The sequence below is a fragment of the Carettochelys insculpta genome, chromosome 2 (assembly GCF_033958435.1).
Source record: "Carettochelys insculpta isolate YL-2023 chromosome 2, ASM3395843v1, whole genome shotgun sequence".
Taxonomy (NCBI): domain Eukaryota; kingdom Metazoa; phylum Chordata; order Testudines; family Carettochelyidae; genus Carettochelys; species Carettochelys insculpta.
This window is the reverse complement of record NC_134138.1, coordinates 127,861,346-127,882,240: the sequence shown is the minus strand read 5'-3', so window position 1 is coordinate 127,882,240 and position 20,895 is coordinate 127,861,346. Positions and strand designations below refer to the sequence as shown.

At 40.5% G+C, this 20,895-nt stretch overlaps 1 protein-coding gene across 6 annotated transcripts in view; it reads right to left on the bottom strand.

The window, feature by feature from the left end:
* Nucleotides 1-20,895, bottom strand: part of LYRM4 (LYR motif containing 4) — a 151,366-nt gene that overhangs the window by 24,243 nt on the left and 106,228 nt on the right. Inside the window, exon 4 of one of the 6 annotated variants that reach the window (XM_074987726.1) lies at nucleotides 1,626-1,668. The exons of the other annotated variants lie outside the window; for them this stretch is intronic. Within the exon in view, the coding sequence (XP_074843827.1) occupies nucleotides 1,641-1,668 (28 nt within the window). The 3' untranslated portion in view covers nucleotides 1,626-1,640. Of the gene's footprint in view, nucleotides 1-1,625; nucleotides 1,669-20,895 lie in introns of those variants that run through there. 6 annotated transcript variants of the gene reach the window in all.

Below are 20,895 nucleotides of genomic sequence, written 5' to 3'. Positions count from 1 at the left end.
CAGACTGGAGCTACCCCTGAAATACAGAAGTCAAACTATACCTATGAGAAAAAGGAGCATCCACTGATGACATGAAGGAGGATAATCTTTAAAAGATCAGGAAGCAGGTCAAACATAAACAGGGACTGAGTGTAGTTGGGCTGCAGCTGCAAGAAATTCAAATCTGATGCACATATACACAAAGAGGAGGAGATCCATCTACAGAGAAAACTCTTTACTGCTTCAGGATTTCTTTACATCTCTTCTTCGCTCTCCTCCGCAAGCCATCAGGGTACCTGCCTTTCATGAATTTGACTATTTGTTATTTTTTTATTCAAATAATCCATTTGTATATCTTGTAAAATGCAGCCACATGCTTCTGCACTGTGAATGCTGAATGCTACATGAAAACATAGTCACCGTACGTATGCATCCTCATCAGGCGTCGTAACAGGATAATATGTCAGCCACAAATAATGTCTCTTGAGATCATTAATTATGACAGACTATTTTAGATTGAAATACTGAACAAAATTTAGTCTCTGGGGATCTGTGTCAAATGAATAATGCATATGCGTACACTTTTGGAAAAGAGAGAAAGTAATTTCATAGCACTGAAAGGCACACACATACTGTGAACCACTAGGGGTCTGAAAGGAACCGATACTTTCACAGTGAATAGGATGCAAACTTTGAAAACTTTCTTTTGGCAACATTTCTATTTGGAGTCAGATATTAGAAATGCAATGTGCTGGAAGGGTCACCTTCTCTATCCTTTCCCTCCCTCACCTCTATATGATAAAGGGAGCAATCTGACTGCAGGTGAGGGCTGCATGATGATTTGTGTGGAGTCATTCTTATCCAAGGCATTTTCACAAGTACGTTCTATTTCTCTCCTTATCTCATTTTTATTGTGTATCTTATATTTATATTCATCCCTGTCTAGTTTCAGCAAACTTCTGTAAAAGACCCACTTCGCGAATTATCCCAAACCTGCTCAATTCATCAAGCACAGCTGGCTTTGAGACCCTCCACGAAACCCTGCTTTCTGCAGAACATTATATCCCTCAAGTTTTAACGTCTCCATTCAACACCACACAGGACAATCTGATGATCCCAAACAATACAAGATTTCATAACAAGTTTAAATAACTGTTTCTTCCCCATTCAGAAATGCTGCTTTATTTCTATTCTAAAAGGCTGTATCTGCAAATACCTTGCATCATATAGATTTGGGCATAGTTTATGGATTATGACGACTAAAACATTTATATTCAGTTTATCATCAAAAACCCAGCTGGCATACAAAAATGTTTATGACAGCATTAACCTGGTCTCCCCTCTGACACTCCGAGTGCAGAAGGTGGGGGCACACAGCAGACCTTAAAATACCTTGCCTCCATAGGCTTCTCTTTAAAAGCTTCCCAAGGTCAGTTTCCCTGACTCTGGGAGGTAGCTGCCACCACCCAAGTGAGAAAACCTCTCTTTAAAACCCAGTAAGACACATTTTGGATGTCTCCCTGTGGGATAACCTCAAACTCTTACCTCTCCCTTAGGAGAGAACTTGAAAACAAAGAGGAAGAAATTAAGCTGTAGTCTGATAGCTTACCTGTCAGTCTTAGCCATGCATACACACAGGACCCTTCTCTAGGACACAAGAATCAAACGATTACCTTAAAAAGGTGATTTCTTAAAAAAAAAAAAAAAAAAGATTTACATGATTGTTGTGTGCTACAGAGCAACTAAGAAAAAAGATAGGTTAAAGCACAGAGAATTACTTCCCTGGCATTCAGTTTAAAGGTTACAGTGTACAGGTGGGGGTGTGTGTTACATCAGCCAGCCTAAGAAGTCCCACACCAAACCCAAAATAAAATAATCTGATTGCATCTAACTAAACATTTCCTTTCTACTTACATATTGTATGCCCAGATTTCCTTGTGGCCTGGATCTTTAATGAATTCCTTAAGCCTCCTCAGGCTCAAACATCTCTCTCTCTCTCTCTCCCCCCTCCAAACTCATGAAGACGACATCCTCAGCAGACAACTGCTTCAATTCAAAAATCTCCCTCCCTCTTCCCATTGGCTCATGTGGCTTCTTTCCAAAAGAGAACCCATTCTTTCTGGGGTTAACGCTTTACAGGCATTCATCCATGACAGAGAACAACGAAATACCTTCATCAACTGGGTCTAATCATGCCATCATTGAAATCAATGGGAGTTTTGATGATCCAACACTTACTCAGATTTCTCTGCTTCAATACAAGTTAAAATTAGCTTTTATTAAATTTTCCCTTCATTGTTAGAAGTTGAAAGGCATTACTACTGATGGCTCTCACAGCAGACAATTACTGTACTTGGAACACATACTTGCATATATATACGCACACCCCCTTCCCCCCAAAAACACACACAAACACACAACTGTACAGGGAGAAAAAGACAGTTTTTGAACAAAACCCTCCAAATACATACGCTGTGCAATGAAAGCTCAAAGAACACACACATAATATGCAGTGCAATCCTGAAAGGTATTAAACCTTCACTTCTGACTGAAGTCAGTGGGAACTGAAAGCACTCAGATGCTGAAGGACTGAACCCATAATGGGGGTGACAAGACACCATTTTTAAGGGACAGTCCTGCATTTAAGCCCACTTACAGGTGTCCCAACTTTTTCTTAAAGACGGGCCATATTTTCTACCTCCCTGATCTGGCAAGTGCTCCTGCTGGCCAGATCCCTACTGCCAGGTGCCAGCCATTCACCCACCAGCAGTGTGGGGGTGGTCCAGTGGCTAGTGACAGTGGTGGGTGTGCCAGGCTTGTGGTGGAGCAAAGCTGCAGTATGTGGTGTCGCAAAGCTGCAGTATGTGGTGTCGGCTGCTCTCCCTGCTGGTCCATCAGCACAGCCCCTGCTGCATGCCAGCTGTCAGCCAGCATGGCCGTCTCCCCCCATCCTGTTTCAGTCTGGCATTGACTCCGTACTATGAGCAGCAGTGGCTGGTGAGTGTGAGCAGGTGACCTGATGTCTCTGCTATCCACCCACCAGTCCTTTACGTGCTCCCCCTCTTGCTGTCCTCTCCCTGCTATGGCCCTTCATGCCCCCAGCCCCACTGCTCCTCCATATTCCCCCTGTGGAGTGCATCCCTCCCAGATGTTGCCTCAGGAAGAGGTGACTTCAGGTACTAGGGGAGGTTAGTATGTCCTAGGGGGCACAGTCAGGCAAGGAGGGTGGAAAGCACCAGCCAGGGAAGGTCAGGTTGACTGGTCACCCCACCCATGTAAGAGAGGTGTGTGTCCCTGCTCTCCCTGGCCGTGTCTACACTAGCCCCAAACTTCGAAATGGCCATGCAAATGGCCATTTCGAAGTTTACTAATGAAGTGCTGAAGTGCATATTCAGCGCTTCATTAGCATGTGGGCAGCCGCGACACTTCAAAATTGACATTGCTCGCTGCCGCGTGGGTCGTCCCGACAGGGCTCCTTTTCGAAAGGACCCCGCCTACTTCAAAGTCCCCTTATTCCCATCAGCTCATGGGACTAAGGGGACTTCAAAGTAGGTGGAGTCCTTTCGAAAAGGAGCCGCAGCAGCGAGGCGCGTCAATTTCGAAGTGCCGCGGCCGCCCGCATGCTAAACAAGTGCTGAATATGCATTTCAGTGCTTCATTGGTAAACTTCGAAATGACCATTTGCGTGGCCATTTCAAAGTTTGGGGCTAGTGTAGACGTAGCCCCTGTGTGAAACCTAAAGCCTTAAAGATAAGGAGGTAAATAAAAAGACTCCAGCTACACAATATTTATGTTTACCATGGGTTCAGTTGCCTTGAAATTTGAACATTTGTACTCCACAGTTCTGACTGATTGCCTTTGAGCTCACTTGAATATGAATAATTTTACCAGATGTCTCATATTCAACATAGGAAAATATGGTCACCTGACCCACAAGCCAATAAATAATTTACAGGCAATATAAATATAGAGTATATTAGAATCTCAGAATTATGAACACTAGAGTTACAAACAGACCAGTCAATCACACACCTCATTTGGAACCAGAAGTATACAGTCACAGCAGCACAGATTAAAAAAAAAAGTGAGTGCAGTACACTACTGTCTTAAATGTAAACTACTAAACAAAGGAAAGCAGCATTTTTCTTTTGTATCATTTCAAGCTGTATTAAGTCAATGTTCAGTTGCAAACTTTTGAAAGGACAACCATAGTGTTTTGTTACAAACATGTCAGATTTATGAACAACCTCCATTCCTGAGGCTTTCATAACTCTGAGTTTCTAAGGCATACAGAATTGTTTAATTTCTATTATGGTTAAACAAAATGATTAACTGGGAGACAGGTGAGGGAGAGCGCGGTATGTGAAAGGTGCTGACTCACTGATACCTTTACTTAATCTGTTTCTAAATAAAGCTACTACAGGTTGAACCTCTCCAGCCTGTCCTCCAGCAACATTTGTCATCTGGCATGATTTTAGTTAGCCAGATGTCCACTTATCATGGGTGTGGCCAAGTTTCCTACAGTCCCATATAGTTTGTTTATAGTTACCAATCCTGTCTCTCAGTGTTCTGTGCTGTTATTTAGCTCTAATTTACCCCAAAATGTCTTCTAAGAGCCCAGTAACCGGTGGAAGTATTGGTAATCCTACTAGATGATACTGACCTCCCGTGGTCCAGCAAATTTTCTTGTTTGGCATCAGTCAGGTCCTGAGTGTGCTGGACTACAGAGGTTTAACCTGTATAAGCATATTCAAGGCAAACACACTTCCCTTCAAGAAGGAACAGTTTGCTACCTTTATTTCTGGTGATGCAAATCATTACTTAATAGCTAAACTGAAGTATCTGTTTCAAAAAATAATAGGAGAAGCCATTTAGATTTACTTTTAATCGTCCTGAGTCTTATCTGACAAACTTACCATACATTGAAGGTAAGAAAAAAAATTCATGTAGCCAAGAAATTAAGTACGGTTTATTGCTAAAAATTAACCAGTCTCTCATGACTGGTGTTGAAGCCTCTAGAATATTTCACAACAAACATTTTGTGTCAATATTGATGATGGCATACTTTGAGAACAAAGATATGCAGTGAGCTATCAATTATTATAGAAATGTGTGTGTTTGCCAAAATTTCTTTTGGGTACAGGCATAAAACCTCAAGCAAGAAATATAACCCTGTAATAGAATCTTTTTAAATAAATACATTGTTAAAAATGGGTTTGTTATGCATTTAAAACTCCCCATTGCTGTATTCTGTGATCACTTGCGAGTACTTCATTACAGAACAAGACTAGCATTTATTACCAAGGCACATAACAAAGGCTTCTCACTATTGAGGAATTACAAAAACTTTCAAAGTTTGTTTAAAACAAAGAAGTCACAAATCCCCTTACAATGTATACACCATTCCAAAATCAGAGCACTAGAAACTCCTGTTTTTTCTTTCTTCAGAAAAGAAGAGGCCTGAACAGAGTCAGAGATCAAACTGGATTTTAAAATGTGGTACTACTTATGCAGTTTCAGGCTTTCTCCCTGGAATAACGGTACTAAACATTCCTTTCATATTTAATTACAAATTTGGGCTTTTTTCACTGCACATTCAAGTTTTCTGTTGACATACTACAAAATTAAATTAGAAAAAGACAAAAAATACAAAAATAAAATCCCACCCAACAATCAACATTGTTTGTATTAAGCAAATACAGATTTCTAGTCATCTTGTTTCCAAGGATGAGGCTTATGTTTACTCAGGTAGACTCTTACATATATGTATCTTTAAAAAAATGGTTGTAAGGGTCTCCATTCAAATATTTTTCAGCTCAAAACACTGCTGCTGTGGCTACTACAGTATCTGACTGATCTATAAGTATGTTAGGAATGAATCAAGTTTAATTTCAGCGTGAAACAACTTTTTGTGAAACCATAACAGATTAACAAGCTGGTCCCTATACACTCACATGTGAGCAATTTCCTTCTGGATCTAGATTTGCATGATGAGAACCAGCTCATCTTCTTTGCTCATCTCACTCTCTCATTTTAACGTTACCATTACTGAATTCTATTTCTGAAAAACTACATGAACCAAAAAATGCTCTTCAAGCAAAAGTACCGAGTAAAGCTTTGGAAAACAGATCGTGTCTGCTTTCATTTCCTCAGTTGGACACACAGTCAGATAACCCCATTTAGCTCTTTGGAACTAAAGACTTTTATATTTGGAATTTTCATTAACAAAAAAATTGTTGCCTGGGCTTTCCATCTGTGTATGAAAGACCCTTCAAAATCCCAAACAGGGAACAAATTAAAAACCATATGCTGGAGCAGTGTTTCCCAACCTTTTCACTAGTGTGAAACTCCAATCACCCTCCCCAAACTGCTCACGGATCCCCACATCAAAGTCAATTTTAGCTGCTACATACTCTTCATTAAATGAAAAAGAAAACCAGAACACAGATTTTTGGACAGAAATTAATAACATTATTGGAAGATATTTAATTTAAAAATAATAATTGACTGCAACTTTGCAATTTATTTAAAACTTATTTTCTATGATCATTTTCATTTATCTTTTATTTTTTTCATGGAACCCCTGCAGTACCCTCAGGGGTCCATGTACCCCAGATTGGGAACCACTGCTCTGGAGAATGGGAGATGACTTTGCTAGTCTTAGTCCAGTCCCTGAAGACATACGATCACATTTCAGAAAGAACTACTACCATCATCATGCTTTATTGGCAGTGACGTGACCAACATGAAAACTGAACTGTCTTTTCACTTCTTGAGGCACTCCAGGTCAGGGAGGTGGCACCTGTGTATTTACCTGTCTTCTGTTTATCTTGCTCATATGACATTGACCCCACAAGCTGCAATATCCTCACAAAAATGTTGCGAGGAAGAAAGTATTATCTCCACTTTACAGATATAACACTGAGGCACAGAGAAACTAAGTGACTTGCCTAAGATCATAAAAGAAGCCTGTAGTGAAAGCACAGAATTTGAATCTGGAGCCCCTAAACCCAGAGAACCAACCAAGCCACTGAACAACTCTTCAGTGATGGAACTTACAATAGCCCTGCTCCATGCACAGATGACTTCACATTCTAGTGCTGTTCGCCCAGTTCTTTTCACGGACATCAGCAAAATTAATGAGAGAAAAAAATAATTTGCATCTCTTCTAAATTTTGAGAATGCAAATGTCTGTGTTTATGGGGATATAGAATATAAATTATATTAACAGGATTAACTGGAATAAATTATAACAGAGCTTACTCATTTTCATTTTTGGCTGCAATTAAACTGTTGGGTTTAGCACAGCTGGTTAGAACTAATTCTGCACAAGTTCTTTTGGAACAGTTGGTGGGAAATATCCAGTAATTGGTTTACTTAGTCTTTTCCTCTCTTTGGAACAGCAAAGGATGAAAGAACAGGGTTTGTGTCAGAGAGAAATACAACATAGGGGAAGACTTTTTATGAAGGTTGCCATCTTCACTATACTGGTTTTCCCAATACATTCATACTCAGTATCACACTGGAAGGTAGATCTGCCTTGGTATTTCCCAGAGAAATAACACATCAATGAGTATTTGGAGTAAAGCTGGGAAATAATCTTCTTTGATATAGGAATTAACGTAGCATTCTAATTGGAAAAAACTCCCACATGACTGTGGGAATGATGCTGAGGGTTTTTGTCTCTGCACGCACATCTGGCGGGATGTGGGCAGACTCTTTGAAAATCACTGAATAGTCTGAACGTAATGAAGCAGAAATACAATATCAGAGAATACAATATTGATGACTTATTATAGGTTACATTAGAAAAAAAATGAGCTAGCTGCTGTGATGTTACTGGATTTTTAAATTGAATATGGAAGCCATTTCTGTGACCATTGTCTGTATTGGCAATGAACCTTGTGCCAGGTGCACCAAGTGAGGTGTCTAACGAAAGCTGGTGATGCCCTGACTCCGTCTATGTTACTGCATGCCTGTGCCATGTTTGTATGTGAAGTTAGAGATATTGGCTCTACAACTGTAGTAGAAATGCTTTAGTGATGAGTTTCACAATGGGAGATGTGATCGCCTCCCCAGCCAGGGTGATGGACTAAACAAAGGAACAGAATCCCAGATGTCCAATACACACCTCAGAGTTTGGGACTGTCCACTGGAATGCATCGCATGGCAGAGCACCACAGCAGCCCATCTGACCCACAAGGTCCTCTGGGAAAACTATAAGATAACGCTGGTAGTGAACATCCTGATTCCAGTTCCAGAATTCAAGGAGTCAACGTTTCAGCTCTTCAGTGTTCTAGTAACTGAGACTATGTAACCTGGAATCATACCCCTTATGGGATGTACTTTTAGAAACTTCCAAGAATCAGCATATAACATCACTGGCCTGTAATGGATGTATGTAATGTATCACTTTAACAGTTTTTCTCTTTGTTAATAAACCTTTAGATGTTAAATCTGAAAGACTGGCATCAGTGTAGCGATTTAGGTAAGATGCAAGTATATACTGACCTGGCACTGCGGCTGAGCCCAGAAGAATCTGTGTGGAGTGGGTGAAATAGGTTTTAAGAACCTCTTACCTGAGTAAGGGGGTTGTTGGTCTGGGCTGTTGTAGCAGCTAGAGAATCTGTGGGTTTGCTTGTGTGGCTTCTGGCTGGACAGGGGGGCTGGCAGAGGTGCATTTGTGGCTGGTTTGATCTGCCTTAGTGAGAAGGAAATCCCAGCCGGGGCTATAAGTGGCCCATTTTTAAGCAAATATACCCTGGATTGATTCCCTTAGAGGTACCCAGAAACCACAACATATTACAGCAGCGCCCTAGGTTCATTTACACAGTTCTATTCTTTATATTCCAAGTTTCAACCAGGGCTTAATAGCCCAATATGTGATCTAAGTGGAAGCTTTACAAATTAGCTTTAAGGAAGGAACCCCTCACCAATATCCCACCAAATGGAGTAGGCTTGTTGGAAGATCATGAACACAGATGCACAAACATCTCATTACCAATTGTGTGGTAAAAGTGTGGCTGCAAGGTATGCAAGACCTTCCAGATATCAGGTCTTGAAGGCCTAGGCATTTATATTTACTTCCACAACACAAAGTCTGGAATAACTGCTGGAGCTTTTTAAACCACTCCCTTTGGATGTATTACAGTAACAATAAAATCACCAACTAACCTTCATACAACATAATACAAACATTACAGCTTCACTTCCAAACCAATTTTACCACAGGAAGGTAGAGATGGAGAAGGGGTATCATTACATGAGCCATGGGTGAGTTGACAAAAAAGAAAAAAAGAATGAAAATCTAAACTTGGGATATGTTTTAAAAGGAAATAGGAGAGATGAATTAGCCAATTAATTGGTTTGAACAAGAGAAAAAGAAGGAGTTTTACATTTAATTGCTTTTATCATGCCCACAGTTCTTCCAACTTAGGAAAACAAACTGTCCTTTTTATATTTACCTATGGATTAGTTTTTGGCAGCAACATATGGAATTGTTCCTGCAGATTATGGTAATAGTGTCTTTAGCCCCCTTCTGGAGTCCTACAAGAAGTAGTGCTGAAAGCCCAGACATGGGGGAAGCTTGTTTTAAGTTGGGGGAGGGCTGAGGCACCTATGAGGGAGGTGGTGGGACCAAAGAGGAACACAGATGCAATGGAGCTGGGAAAGGCCCAGGGAAACAGCCAGGCAACTCCCCACAGAGCTCATTCTAAGCTCATCTGCCCTGGCTCCAGAATGGCAGAGGCAGCTCTGGTGCATTGATGGCAGTTGGGGTGAAGAGCGGAGGGAGGTTGCCTGTCTCTGCAGGGAGGGGAGGGCAGGGCCCCGTGGTGATCCTGAAGTTTCTGTTGGACACCTCTGCACTATGGCGTTAGAAGGATATCTAACATTTAATATTGTGAAGCACTTTGACATTGGTTGATGAAAAGTTCTATATAAGAGATAGATATTACTATTTATTATTCCAGTGATATCAGGGCTTTAATGTCAAGGATCATATCTGAAGATATATGCATGTGATGCAGCTAATCTTTTAAAAGCAGCCTATGTCAGAGGCTAAATAATATCATTATTAAAACATCCCTTCAGAAATCTTGTGTAACTCTTAGATCACTAGCATTTGAGAATCCACTGATCATCAGTTTGACCTCAGACAAACATAAAGCACGTCGCAGAGCCTGTTAAAATGTGTATCATCATTCCAGTCTTTGCTTTCTATACCATTGGAATCTATTCTGAGTAACCACAGACATAACCTGTAGAGAATTCAAAACATACTCTAACAGTAAGTGTACCCATCATCAGATATGAGGTACAGGTTTAAATGTTCAAATACCTGTGTGTACTCTTTACCCATATAACTGACTGACATACACTGAATTTACATGGTTAAACTTCAGTGTTTGAAAACATTAGTCCCAGATGCTGTTGCAAGATACTGTGTATTGTAACACAGAAAAACACACATACAAACACTTCTCTGTGCATGCTTGTTTACTGTATATAAACAATGAAATCCACACATGATTTAACTCTATGCACAGTACTGTCAAAGGAAAAATATGCAGACTATGTCAATACACAATATGAAATTCTGGCAATAGTGAAGCTGTTCCACTGTAATAACTTCATAGTATAACATTTTTTTTCTCTCTCTCTCTCTAAATAGATACATCCTCTTATTCTCTATGCATAATATATACATTTATGGAACAATTTCTCAAATGTATGCATGAATGTACATTTGCACATGCCTGATATACAAACATACCCTTAATACATGAAAAGAAGTTAGGGTTGCACCAATAGCTGCCAATACAGGAATCTATCTAACTTTGAAAATTTGACCCAGTATAGATAAAATACAATGCTTGTGCAGTAACAGAGAGAAAGCTGTGCTAGTCTATACACTAGCAAAACAAAGGTACAGAGCTTTTTCTTTTAATCTCTCAGGCTGGGTCTACACAGCACGGCTTTCCCGGCAGATCCATGCTAATGAGCGGCCTCAAAATTGCAAATGACTGCTCATTAGCGTGGTCCCGTGGCTCATTAGCATACCCACGCAAGAGCTTGGTCTCAGCAGAGGGGGCTGCCAGTGGTAAAGAAGCCGTGTGGACCTGCCCCTGCTGGCAAAAATTCAGGCATAAAAGTCTGGCGACAGAGGGGCTTTTTGCTGGCAGGGGCACGTGCACGTGGCCTCTTTACTGCCAGCAGCCCCCTCTGCCGAGACCAAGCTCTCACACGGCTATGCTAATGAGCTGCAGGACCATGCTAATGTGTGGCCTTTTGCAATGCTGAGGCTGCTCATTAGCATGGATCTGCCAGCAAAGCTGTGCCGCGTAGACCCAGCCTTACAGTTCTAATAACCTTTGGTGTTATTTCGAATAAAGGGTTAAAAATTAGTGGAGAGAGTTTTGTGGGTTTTTTTAAAAACTATTTAGAGGGTGGGGAATTATATATAAGTAACATACTTTTCAGCAAATGTTTAAAAAGGAGATGAGTACCCATTAAATGCTTTGCTCACCTTACACTAGTTTGTTTAATCGGGATCTACCCAATCTTAAAACCTATTTAACAACATAACATAGCTCTGCCTATCGGTGAAAATCATCAATGGGGAAAACATCGAAAAGTCTTAAGTCAGTAGATGGCAGTGTGGCACTTCTCAAGTCATCCAGCAAACCCTGCTTAGAAATAATGAGCGAACCTAGCTGTTTAATTTGTTAGAATGGTTGTCACCCTCCAGGATTGTCCTGGAGTCTCCAAGGAATTAAAAATTAATATTTAATTGACGATTATGTGCTGTGAAGTAACCTGCAAGAATTCATCCAATGCTAAATATGCACAAATGAAAAAAATAAAACATATATGGTGTCTTTGCATTGCCTTTCAAGCTCTATAAATCTCCCCAGCTCTGCTTCTCAAATCCAATCAGCTCCTCATAGTAGAGTTACAAACCTGTGGTTTAATATCATATAAGCCACATCTTTTAATGTCCCAGGAAGGAGATACTAGAAAGCATATGACTAGTTTAAAATATTTTTCCAATGGTAATCATCCAAGGGTTCACATGCTGTGATATAAATTAGGATTTTCTACCTTAAAGAAAACGTGAGGAACTGCACCTCAAAAATAAGTCGTCTACTATATACTTCAAACCCCTGTTTCTTAAAATTTAGGTTGCTACACATATTTGCTGGCAACAAACAGAATACTGCATAGCATTAGGGACCTACATTCTGCTGCAATGCTCCATTTATACTGGAGAAAGATCTCCTCATCAGGATTCTCTACAGCCTTGTAAAGAGGGGAGGAATTATTACACAGTCCTGTCTTTTGTGGCATGATCTGGACTAGGTAACTTACTGAGGTTGTTACCAGTCCTATACTTCTATGATTCTATGATTTTTGTAGCACAGAATTCTGCAGCAAGCTTTATGAAACTATACGGTAGCAAGGGATGCAGAAGAAACCATTCAGGAAATCAGCTCACTACACACTTCCTACTTAGTTAAACTGAAGTTAGTGTTACACAGATCAGAGGTTAGACTACTATTTTTCAAAAATGTTAGAGTGGAAGAAGCAAAACATCTCCCCCCTGCAAATGTTGCCCAAGCAAAAATGCAGACTTCAGTTGTCCTCAAGATGCAGCAGGGAATGATAAAGTTAAACTTCTGATTATGGATGGATATGGTAGTATGCATGTCAGATTTTTTTCAGGACCTTGTTACATGGGTAAACTAAAGCAGTTTGGGATTCTTTGAGAATTTCAAATTTAGTTCTGTATTTCTTTGTTTCTCTACATTAGACATTTTAAAAAATTCTAATATTATTGCAAAGCAACATGCATGCAAATGCCACCAACAAAAATTTTAGTGAGTAAATTTCCTGTGTTTTTTTTTTAAAAGAGCCATAATGGGATATGAAGGAGCAAGGGAAATTTAGGACATGAACTTTACCCTTTCTAAAGTCTACAAGAGGCAAGTGTTACTAATGGACATCTTTCTAGAACAGAAGGTACCATGTGGCAGTGGAATGCACAAGAGCAGAACTGGGGTGGGTACAAAAAGAGAGACAGAGAATCTCTACAAATTTCCCTGATACCTCTAGCTAATAAACTACTTTCCACTGCAAATGGTGCAAACCATAGAGGAGTACAGAAGGCCCCTAGGAAGCAGAACCGGGTACTAGCTGGGCTCAGAGAAGGAGAACATCCACTTCCCACCCTGGTGTGTCTTCTCAGATCAGCAGGAGGAAGAAACCCAGGCAATTCTAGCAGGCTCACTTGGGGATCTAACACCCTTATGAGTCTTAGGCCATATCTACATTACCCAGAATATTAACCAGTTCAGGATCAATCTTCTGGGGTTCAATTTTGCACGCTTGGTAGAAATGTGTGAAATTGATCTTTTGGAGTTGGCAATCCTCAGGTCCCACTCTCCTGTTGACTTTCTTCAGTGAGGACAGCCAGGTAAACTGACTGCAGATAAATCAGTTCTAGCTATGCACTTGCTGTAATTAGAGCTGCATATCTGTAATCGACTTAACTACCTAGTATAGACCAAGCCTTAGGAAGATTGGCAGGCATTCCAGCAATCCTTCAGATAGCAAAACGACATTGTTCCCATTACCAACACTCCCCACAGGCTGGGTTATATTTTGAGCTTCATCTTTGACAGAAAAAGCCTCAGGCTCAGATTTTTAAAGATACTTAGATGTTGTTGTTCTCCGTGTTAGACTACCTAATTAATTCAGGAGACTAAATCTAATTTACAGACGGGATTTAGGCACTTAGGAGTTTAAGCCCCATCAACTGTTTAAGATATTTAAGCTATTAAATGCCTAAAAACCCCTTGAAAATTACATTTAGGATCCTAAATTAGCTAGGCATTGTGACCCTGGGGAGAGCAATAACCAGATACCTTTAAAAATGAGCCTTAGAGAATTACTTACTAGATTTTTAGTAGTTATCTTACATTTTATTCTCAGCTCACCAGATATAATATTCCCTTGAGATGTTGTTAAAAAAAGTATTAACCACTTCTGTCAGTTACAACTAAATTTTAGCCCTGGTCATTAGCTCGGAGGCTGCAGTAAAAATAGCTGCTCTCTGTTCCAGTCTCCCTTTTTATTTGTTTATTTTTTTGGGTTGACAAGTAGCAAATATAGTTAGATTCTTGCAAATGTGCAGAACAGCTAATTTTACAATATAGCAGTTCAGAAATTCATACCTCAATTGGCTTTACATTTTAAAGAAAAAAATCAGTTACCAATCTATTCTTCCCATTTGGAGACCAAATTTGGGCTTATATCAGAAACTCTGAAAAAATTGTAATAATGGAACAACTTCTGTTATTTCATAACAAAACAATGGTTGTTATTTATGTGGGACGAGATTCACTTCTATTTTGCCCACAACTGTGCTCAGGGAGAAGTTACAACAGAACAGAGATTCAGTCCCACAGTTCCATGATGGGACGGCAGCCCTAAAATCCAGTCATGGCTCCCTGTTGACAACACCAGCCCAGAAGAGGCAATAAACTGATAACTGTTCCAGACCTTGTTTTACAAGCTTACTACGCCTCCTTTCTGAGAAGGCATCTGAACAAATGTGAGCTATGATGATGGATCCAAAAAGGTAAACCAAACTCATAATTCTACATAGGGCCTTATTCATATCACAGATATTTTTCAGCTCTGAACAGAGACTTTTTATGTTCCATGTTGATACATGAAAACAGTTTTTCAGAAAACATGTTATCTTGAAACTACTGTATCTGCTTATTTTCTCCATAATCCCAATTACTTGGCAGATAAAATTACGGAATTATTGATTTCCTCCTGACATTTCTGAAAGAACTTTGTCAGATTTTTGTGGCACCCCTAAGACAATGGTATGCCAGGACAATAATAAGTAGAGCCTACTGGTCAAAAACTCTCTGTAAGAAAGACAGAAAAAGTTTGTATTAAAAATTGAACAACACCACTGAAGATAAACCTCTTAAATTGATGCATAAGATCTTCAGATCTTCTTTAGGATCTTTCTCACTTTACTGGAAGCTTACAAGGAACAAGAACTAGAGTCATTTAGTCTGCATATATTTTGTCAGATATCATGGACTTCATCCTAATGTTATGACAGATAAAATCACAAGTGGGATTTATATGCCTGTTTTGGGGGAGGAGGTAAGTGCTGCCAACATGAATAACAGCAGCTGGGGAGGAAAGCATGACTTATCCTGCTAGCCTGAAATTGAAACTAATCAGCAACCCCTGCAAAAAGGCAGCAATAATACGCAGGCCACGAAATGTCATCATACGGAACACCAGAACTCATTAAAACAAATAGCCCACCACTAAAAAAAACGCAATTTCCCAGGAACCTTGGATTTCAAACTAATTAGGCTATTCATTGGCCTGCCATATTGTTATTTTTTTCTTGTTTAAGAAGAAAGGTAAAAAATACTTAGATCTGTACATTAGAGGTTCTTGTGGTAGACAGAAGTTCTATTTCATGAAGGATTTCAAGATTTCAAAAAATTGCTTTGATTCCCTGATTGAAACGAAATCCAATATTCCGAAAGAAATCCAATATCTCTGTGAAGAAAATTCAGAAAATCATTTTTATTTTGGGTCAAAGCATTTTGTTTGACACATACCTGAAATGATTTGCTTTCATTTCTACTTTTAAAATTTGTATCACACAAAAAAAAAATGAAACAAAGCCTTTTCAAAATGTGTCTCTTTGACATTTTGGTACCTAGTGAAATTCTGCCAGAATAGAACTGGTTTCCAAGGGTTTCCTTTTCTATGAAGTATGGCACTATGGAAGCCTCCCCGATCAGTACTCCCATTAACTGCTTAAGGAGAAATTAAAATAACTTCATTTCAATGTGGTATCAATGCAGTCCTTATGGAAAAACTTAAGCAGATGTTAGCTACCCAAATGAGAAAAGAAGAAACATTTAATGTATACGTACCACAATAGCAACAATGACAGTGATACTCAGACAACACAAGCCACATTCCACCTACGGATACATGGAAGGGAACTCCCCACTGACTTCAGTGAGAGCCATATAGGCTATACACTGATCATGGCTTTCAGGAGATGCATGAAGGCAATGTTAAGCAGTATCCAAAGAGGAATCTTACCATCTGTATGCAACGTCCTCAAGGACAATTTGTAGGATTTACATTAGGCACATTTTTTAAAAGATGATTTGCCAGTTAATAATTTACTGGAAGATGGATGGAGTTTCAAGGAAGAAGGTTTGGACCCAAAAAGGAAAGAAGTATTGATGTGTTTTTAACATCATTTACAAAGAATTCCACAACAATACCAATGGTTTCCTATCTAAGGTGTTCTTTTCCCCTTGCTAGTCTCTTTTGGAACGCGATTTTTCTTTAAAGGCATTACTAAAGTCAAGGCCTATACGTGGAGTATCTGTACTAAAGATCTATGCTTAGCCAATCCTCCTTCCTTTTTCTTGAAATTAGGGAGTGTGGAAATTCATGGATCGAACATGGAAAGAATCTAGGAAGAGGTTTGTTTCAACTTTTGGGGCAATTCTAATATTATCTGAAGTGGTGTATTCCTACTCACTTGCACATCAGAGGGCATAATAGAAAACAAATTCTGTGGGTCAGAAGTGCTCTAAGTCAGTCTTGTGAGAAGAAAATGATCTGGAAGCAAATAGTTAAGTAGGTTTTATATGGCAAGGTGGCTAGGAGATAATATAGAAGAGGAAGTATCTGTCGTTCCATTCTGACCACCTAAATAAAAATGTAACATTTTCACATTACAAATTCAGCTGATTGGTGGAATGGAAAGTTAAAACTTCTCAGATGAACAGGCTGGGACGTATCCAGAGAACTAGGAAACTTTCAGTCATTACTAGGGTGATCAAACAAAGTAATTGTATGACCCTTCTCTTATTTTAGTATCAAGAACATAAGAAACTATATCTTTGTTCCTCTTTAAAAGAAAAATAGAAAGTAATGATACTTTAATTACAGTAGGAAGGGAAATTCTGCAGATGAATTTGACACCATAAGTGAATGAGCAGTAGGCATTGTTGTTGTTTACCACATATAATGAATATCCCTAACAGCTGCTAAGGAATGGAGGTGATGCATTCAGTAATGGATCATGCTCACATTTTCTGCTGCTCAGCTAAAATGCCTGATGTGTAATTTTCCAAAGTTCACACGACTCATGTTTTCAAAATATACAAAAGTGTAATGATCCTCTATTTATATACAAGGAAGGCGGTTAAGTCTTTATAAAGGAGGGAAAACATTTAGTCATTCTCAAGTAACCCACTCTCCTAAATTCAACAACGGCCCTGACTGGCTCTGAAGTGAGCCACAATCCCACATTTTCCATCTGGAAGGACATATCTGCTCCTTATCAAAAGCAAACCCACTTCTGATTACTTAAAACAGAACAAAAACCAAATGGGCCAATGTAAGACCCCTTTAAAAATTCTTTTCTGGCTGTCTGATATTCTGGACATGAGGCCTAATGTTTGTTGCAGAAGGGAGGGAGTGAACGTGTGCTGTGATTGCGTTTGGAAATATTTTTATATGATGTAGGAGCACCCCCATAAGTAAATTTTAGGATAAGAAAATTTTAAAAAATGTTTCTGTCGTGCATTAATTATACAGAAAGGGTGAGGGAGAGGAGTTAGCTGGCTAGCAGCTAATAATATCAAATTTAATTGCCAAGAATCTTCCTTTCCCCCCATAGCTTGCTGAACTAAGCAGAACTGCTAGTGCTTTGATGCCATCTCCCAGGAGGCAAAAAATGTGAAAGCTGGAGGGAATATTTCAATATTCTTTGCCTCCTTGCCTTGAAGCATGGGGACCAGCACTTAACTTTTTGGTTCTAACTCATTTTTCCATTCCTGTGCCACCTTTTGAAGAGAAAGGAAGATGCAAAGTAGAGGGATGAGGAGAAGAAAGATCCATTGCAGGGGATGCCAAACCCAAGCACCTGTGCCCTACATCAATCTGGGCAGGTTCCCAGCAGCAGGAGAAGTCTGGGAACCATGTTCCAGGGTATCATATGTTCACTGCTAGGGGACATTAGCAAGAACTTGCTTCTATACTCACAATGAATAAGAGCTCTGCATCTCAGGTATCTAAATCTCTTCAGCCTCCCAGATTTGATTGTCTCCAACAGGACTCCACTTTTGAAATACTGCCCTTCTTTTTTTCATCTTTATTTGAATTCCTCTAGCGAAACCACTGTAGTATCCAGAAATGCCAAGCAAATACATTCTGAGACCATTTTATCGGTAGGTAGGGTAACCATACGTCCCTAGGCCAAATAGGGGACACCCCAAGGAGGGAGCTCCTCGGCTGCGGCTGCCAAGCAAGTGCAGCTCCCTGGCTGTCCCTTACCGCAGGGTGCCAGAACAGGGCTGCCACGCCACGGGGGAGCTCCCTGGCTGCAGGGGCAGTTGCCCTGTGGAGGAGAGGGGTGTTTGCTGTGCACCAGGAAGGCTGAGCATTGGGAACTGGGTTGCTGCACAGCGGCGGACTTCCCCAGCTGCCCCATGACCCTGGGCACCAGGTATGGCACTGCCACCCTGCAGGGGACCTTTTCGGCTGCCCCATGCCTCTGGGCACTGGGAATGGTGCTGCAACCCTGTGGGTGAGGCTCCCAGCTTCTTCCCATGCTGCAGGGAACTGGGAATGGGGCTGCAAACCTGCAGGTGAAGCTCCCGACTTCTCCCCACGCCACGAGAAGCCAGGAACAGGGCCTTGGCCCTGCCAGTGAAGCTTCTGGCTTTCCCAAGCTGCAGGGAACTGGGAATGGGGATGCAGCCCTGCCTTTGTGGGGAGAGGGTGTGTGTCTCCCTGGCTGGAGGGGCGGCTGCCCGGGGCACCAGTTCCCATTAAAATCTTAAAAAGGACTGGGGGACAGAGAACTACCCCCTGCCCCAACATACCCTGCCTTATTAATCTATGGCACGCACCCTGCTGGATCTCTCTCACGCTGGCTGTTGAGTACATGCTCCAAGTGCTCTCTGGCCAGCAGTTGCGGCTGTAATGAACTGGGGGAACGGCAGATCAAGAGGGGGTATGAATATGGGACAATTAGACCCTTTGTTAAAATAAGTCAGGACGCTTTCCTGGCACTTGAAATTTAGGACTATCCCAGACAAAGCAGAATGGATGGTCACCCTATCAGGAGGCCATTTTTTAACATTCAAAATTAAAAAATACAACATGTAAAAGCTGTAGTAGGGAATAAGAGGGCATGTTAGGCAGCAGGGATGTTTAGGCAGAGGATATATGCTGCATAGTGAATGCTGGCAGCATGAAAGCTAAAGGGAAGCTGCAGGGGAACATGGGGAAAGAACTCAGCTCTGCAGGGGCTAGAAAGGGATGCTTCAAGCCAGACAAGACCCAAAATAGTGAAACCTTAAACTTGTGAGCTTTAGGTACAGAAATGCCTTTTAAGGGACTTTTAAAGGCATTAGTTGTTTTTAGAGAGACCTTTACAGCTGAACCCAGGGGTATGAAGGCAAAAAGTCCCCAACAATTATAAGTTATCTCAAACACTCATTGACTAGCTTCTCCATAACGTATGTGATACATACCAAATGCATGATAAGAGTGGTGAAGTAAAAACTTTATTGTCAGACTTTTTTTTAAAGGCCATACACAAACTAGACTATTTTCCTATCCTTTCTTTCGTTTGTTTGTTTTAAATGGTGGGCCATATTTTAAAAATTGCAGGCCTAGAAGGAGAAATTTTAAAAATAAACAGTGTCGATGTTCCCTTTGTTGGCACTGGATGTTCTGTCACTCAGTGTAGAAAAAACATAGGGTGCAGTAGTATGATGTAGTATACTACGTCAAGTGCTTTCACTTACCCACAGATATAAATTTTTTAGATAAAAACATCAGTTGTGTAGTTGAGGATTGCTGACAAAATGACACGCACACTTCTGTACCCTCTTTTTCAGTCTTCATATTGCATTTCCTCTACACAATGCAACAGCAGGAAGAAAATGGTCTGCAGAAAACTACATGGCATGTCCTCCGGATGAATGAAAGGTTGAGTGAATTTCATCAGCACCAACATCCATAAATCCAGAGAGATTAGGTATTGTTAAGACATATTGTGGATTATTAACTCATCAACACTACCTGGGAGTACTTTCTAATCTCACGAAAAAAAATTAACAATAACTATTGGACTAAAATTTGACTGATGTAAATTAATTTTATAATTTCTTTTTACGAGTTCTATCAGAGAGCTCATGTTTTTATTTTACTGTACATAGAACAAGTAAAAATATTCTTTTCACACTGTAGATATTAAAATGTCCAGTATAGATACATATGAAACATTAAGCATTAAATATTAGCATGCATTGTGGTTGGTATCTCATTCAGCCATAATATCTGAATCACTTTGCACTGGTTGCCATTCACAGACATATATTCAATTTAGTTTTCAGCCTCAAGCTATATACACTTCAAGGTAACAAGGGACACAGTAAGGCCGTGTCTACACGTGCCCCAAACTTCGAAATGGCCATGCAAATGGCCATTTCGAAGTTTACTAATGAAGCGCTGAAATGCATATTCAGCGCTTCATTAGCATGCGGGCGGCAGCGGCGCTTTGAAATTGACGCGCCTTGCCGCCGCGCGGTGCGTCCAGACGGGGCTCCTTTTCGAAAGGACGCCACCTTCTTCGAAGTCCCCTTATTCCCATGAGCCTTTCGAAAAGGAGCCCCATCTGGACGTGCCGCGCGGCAGCAAGGAGCGTCAATTTCGAAGCGCCGCTGCCGCCCGCATGCTAATGAAGCGCTGAATATGCATTTCAGCGCTTCATTTGTAAACTTCGAAATGGCCATTTGCATGGCCATTTCGAAGTTTGGGGCACGTGTA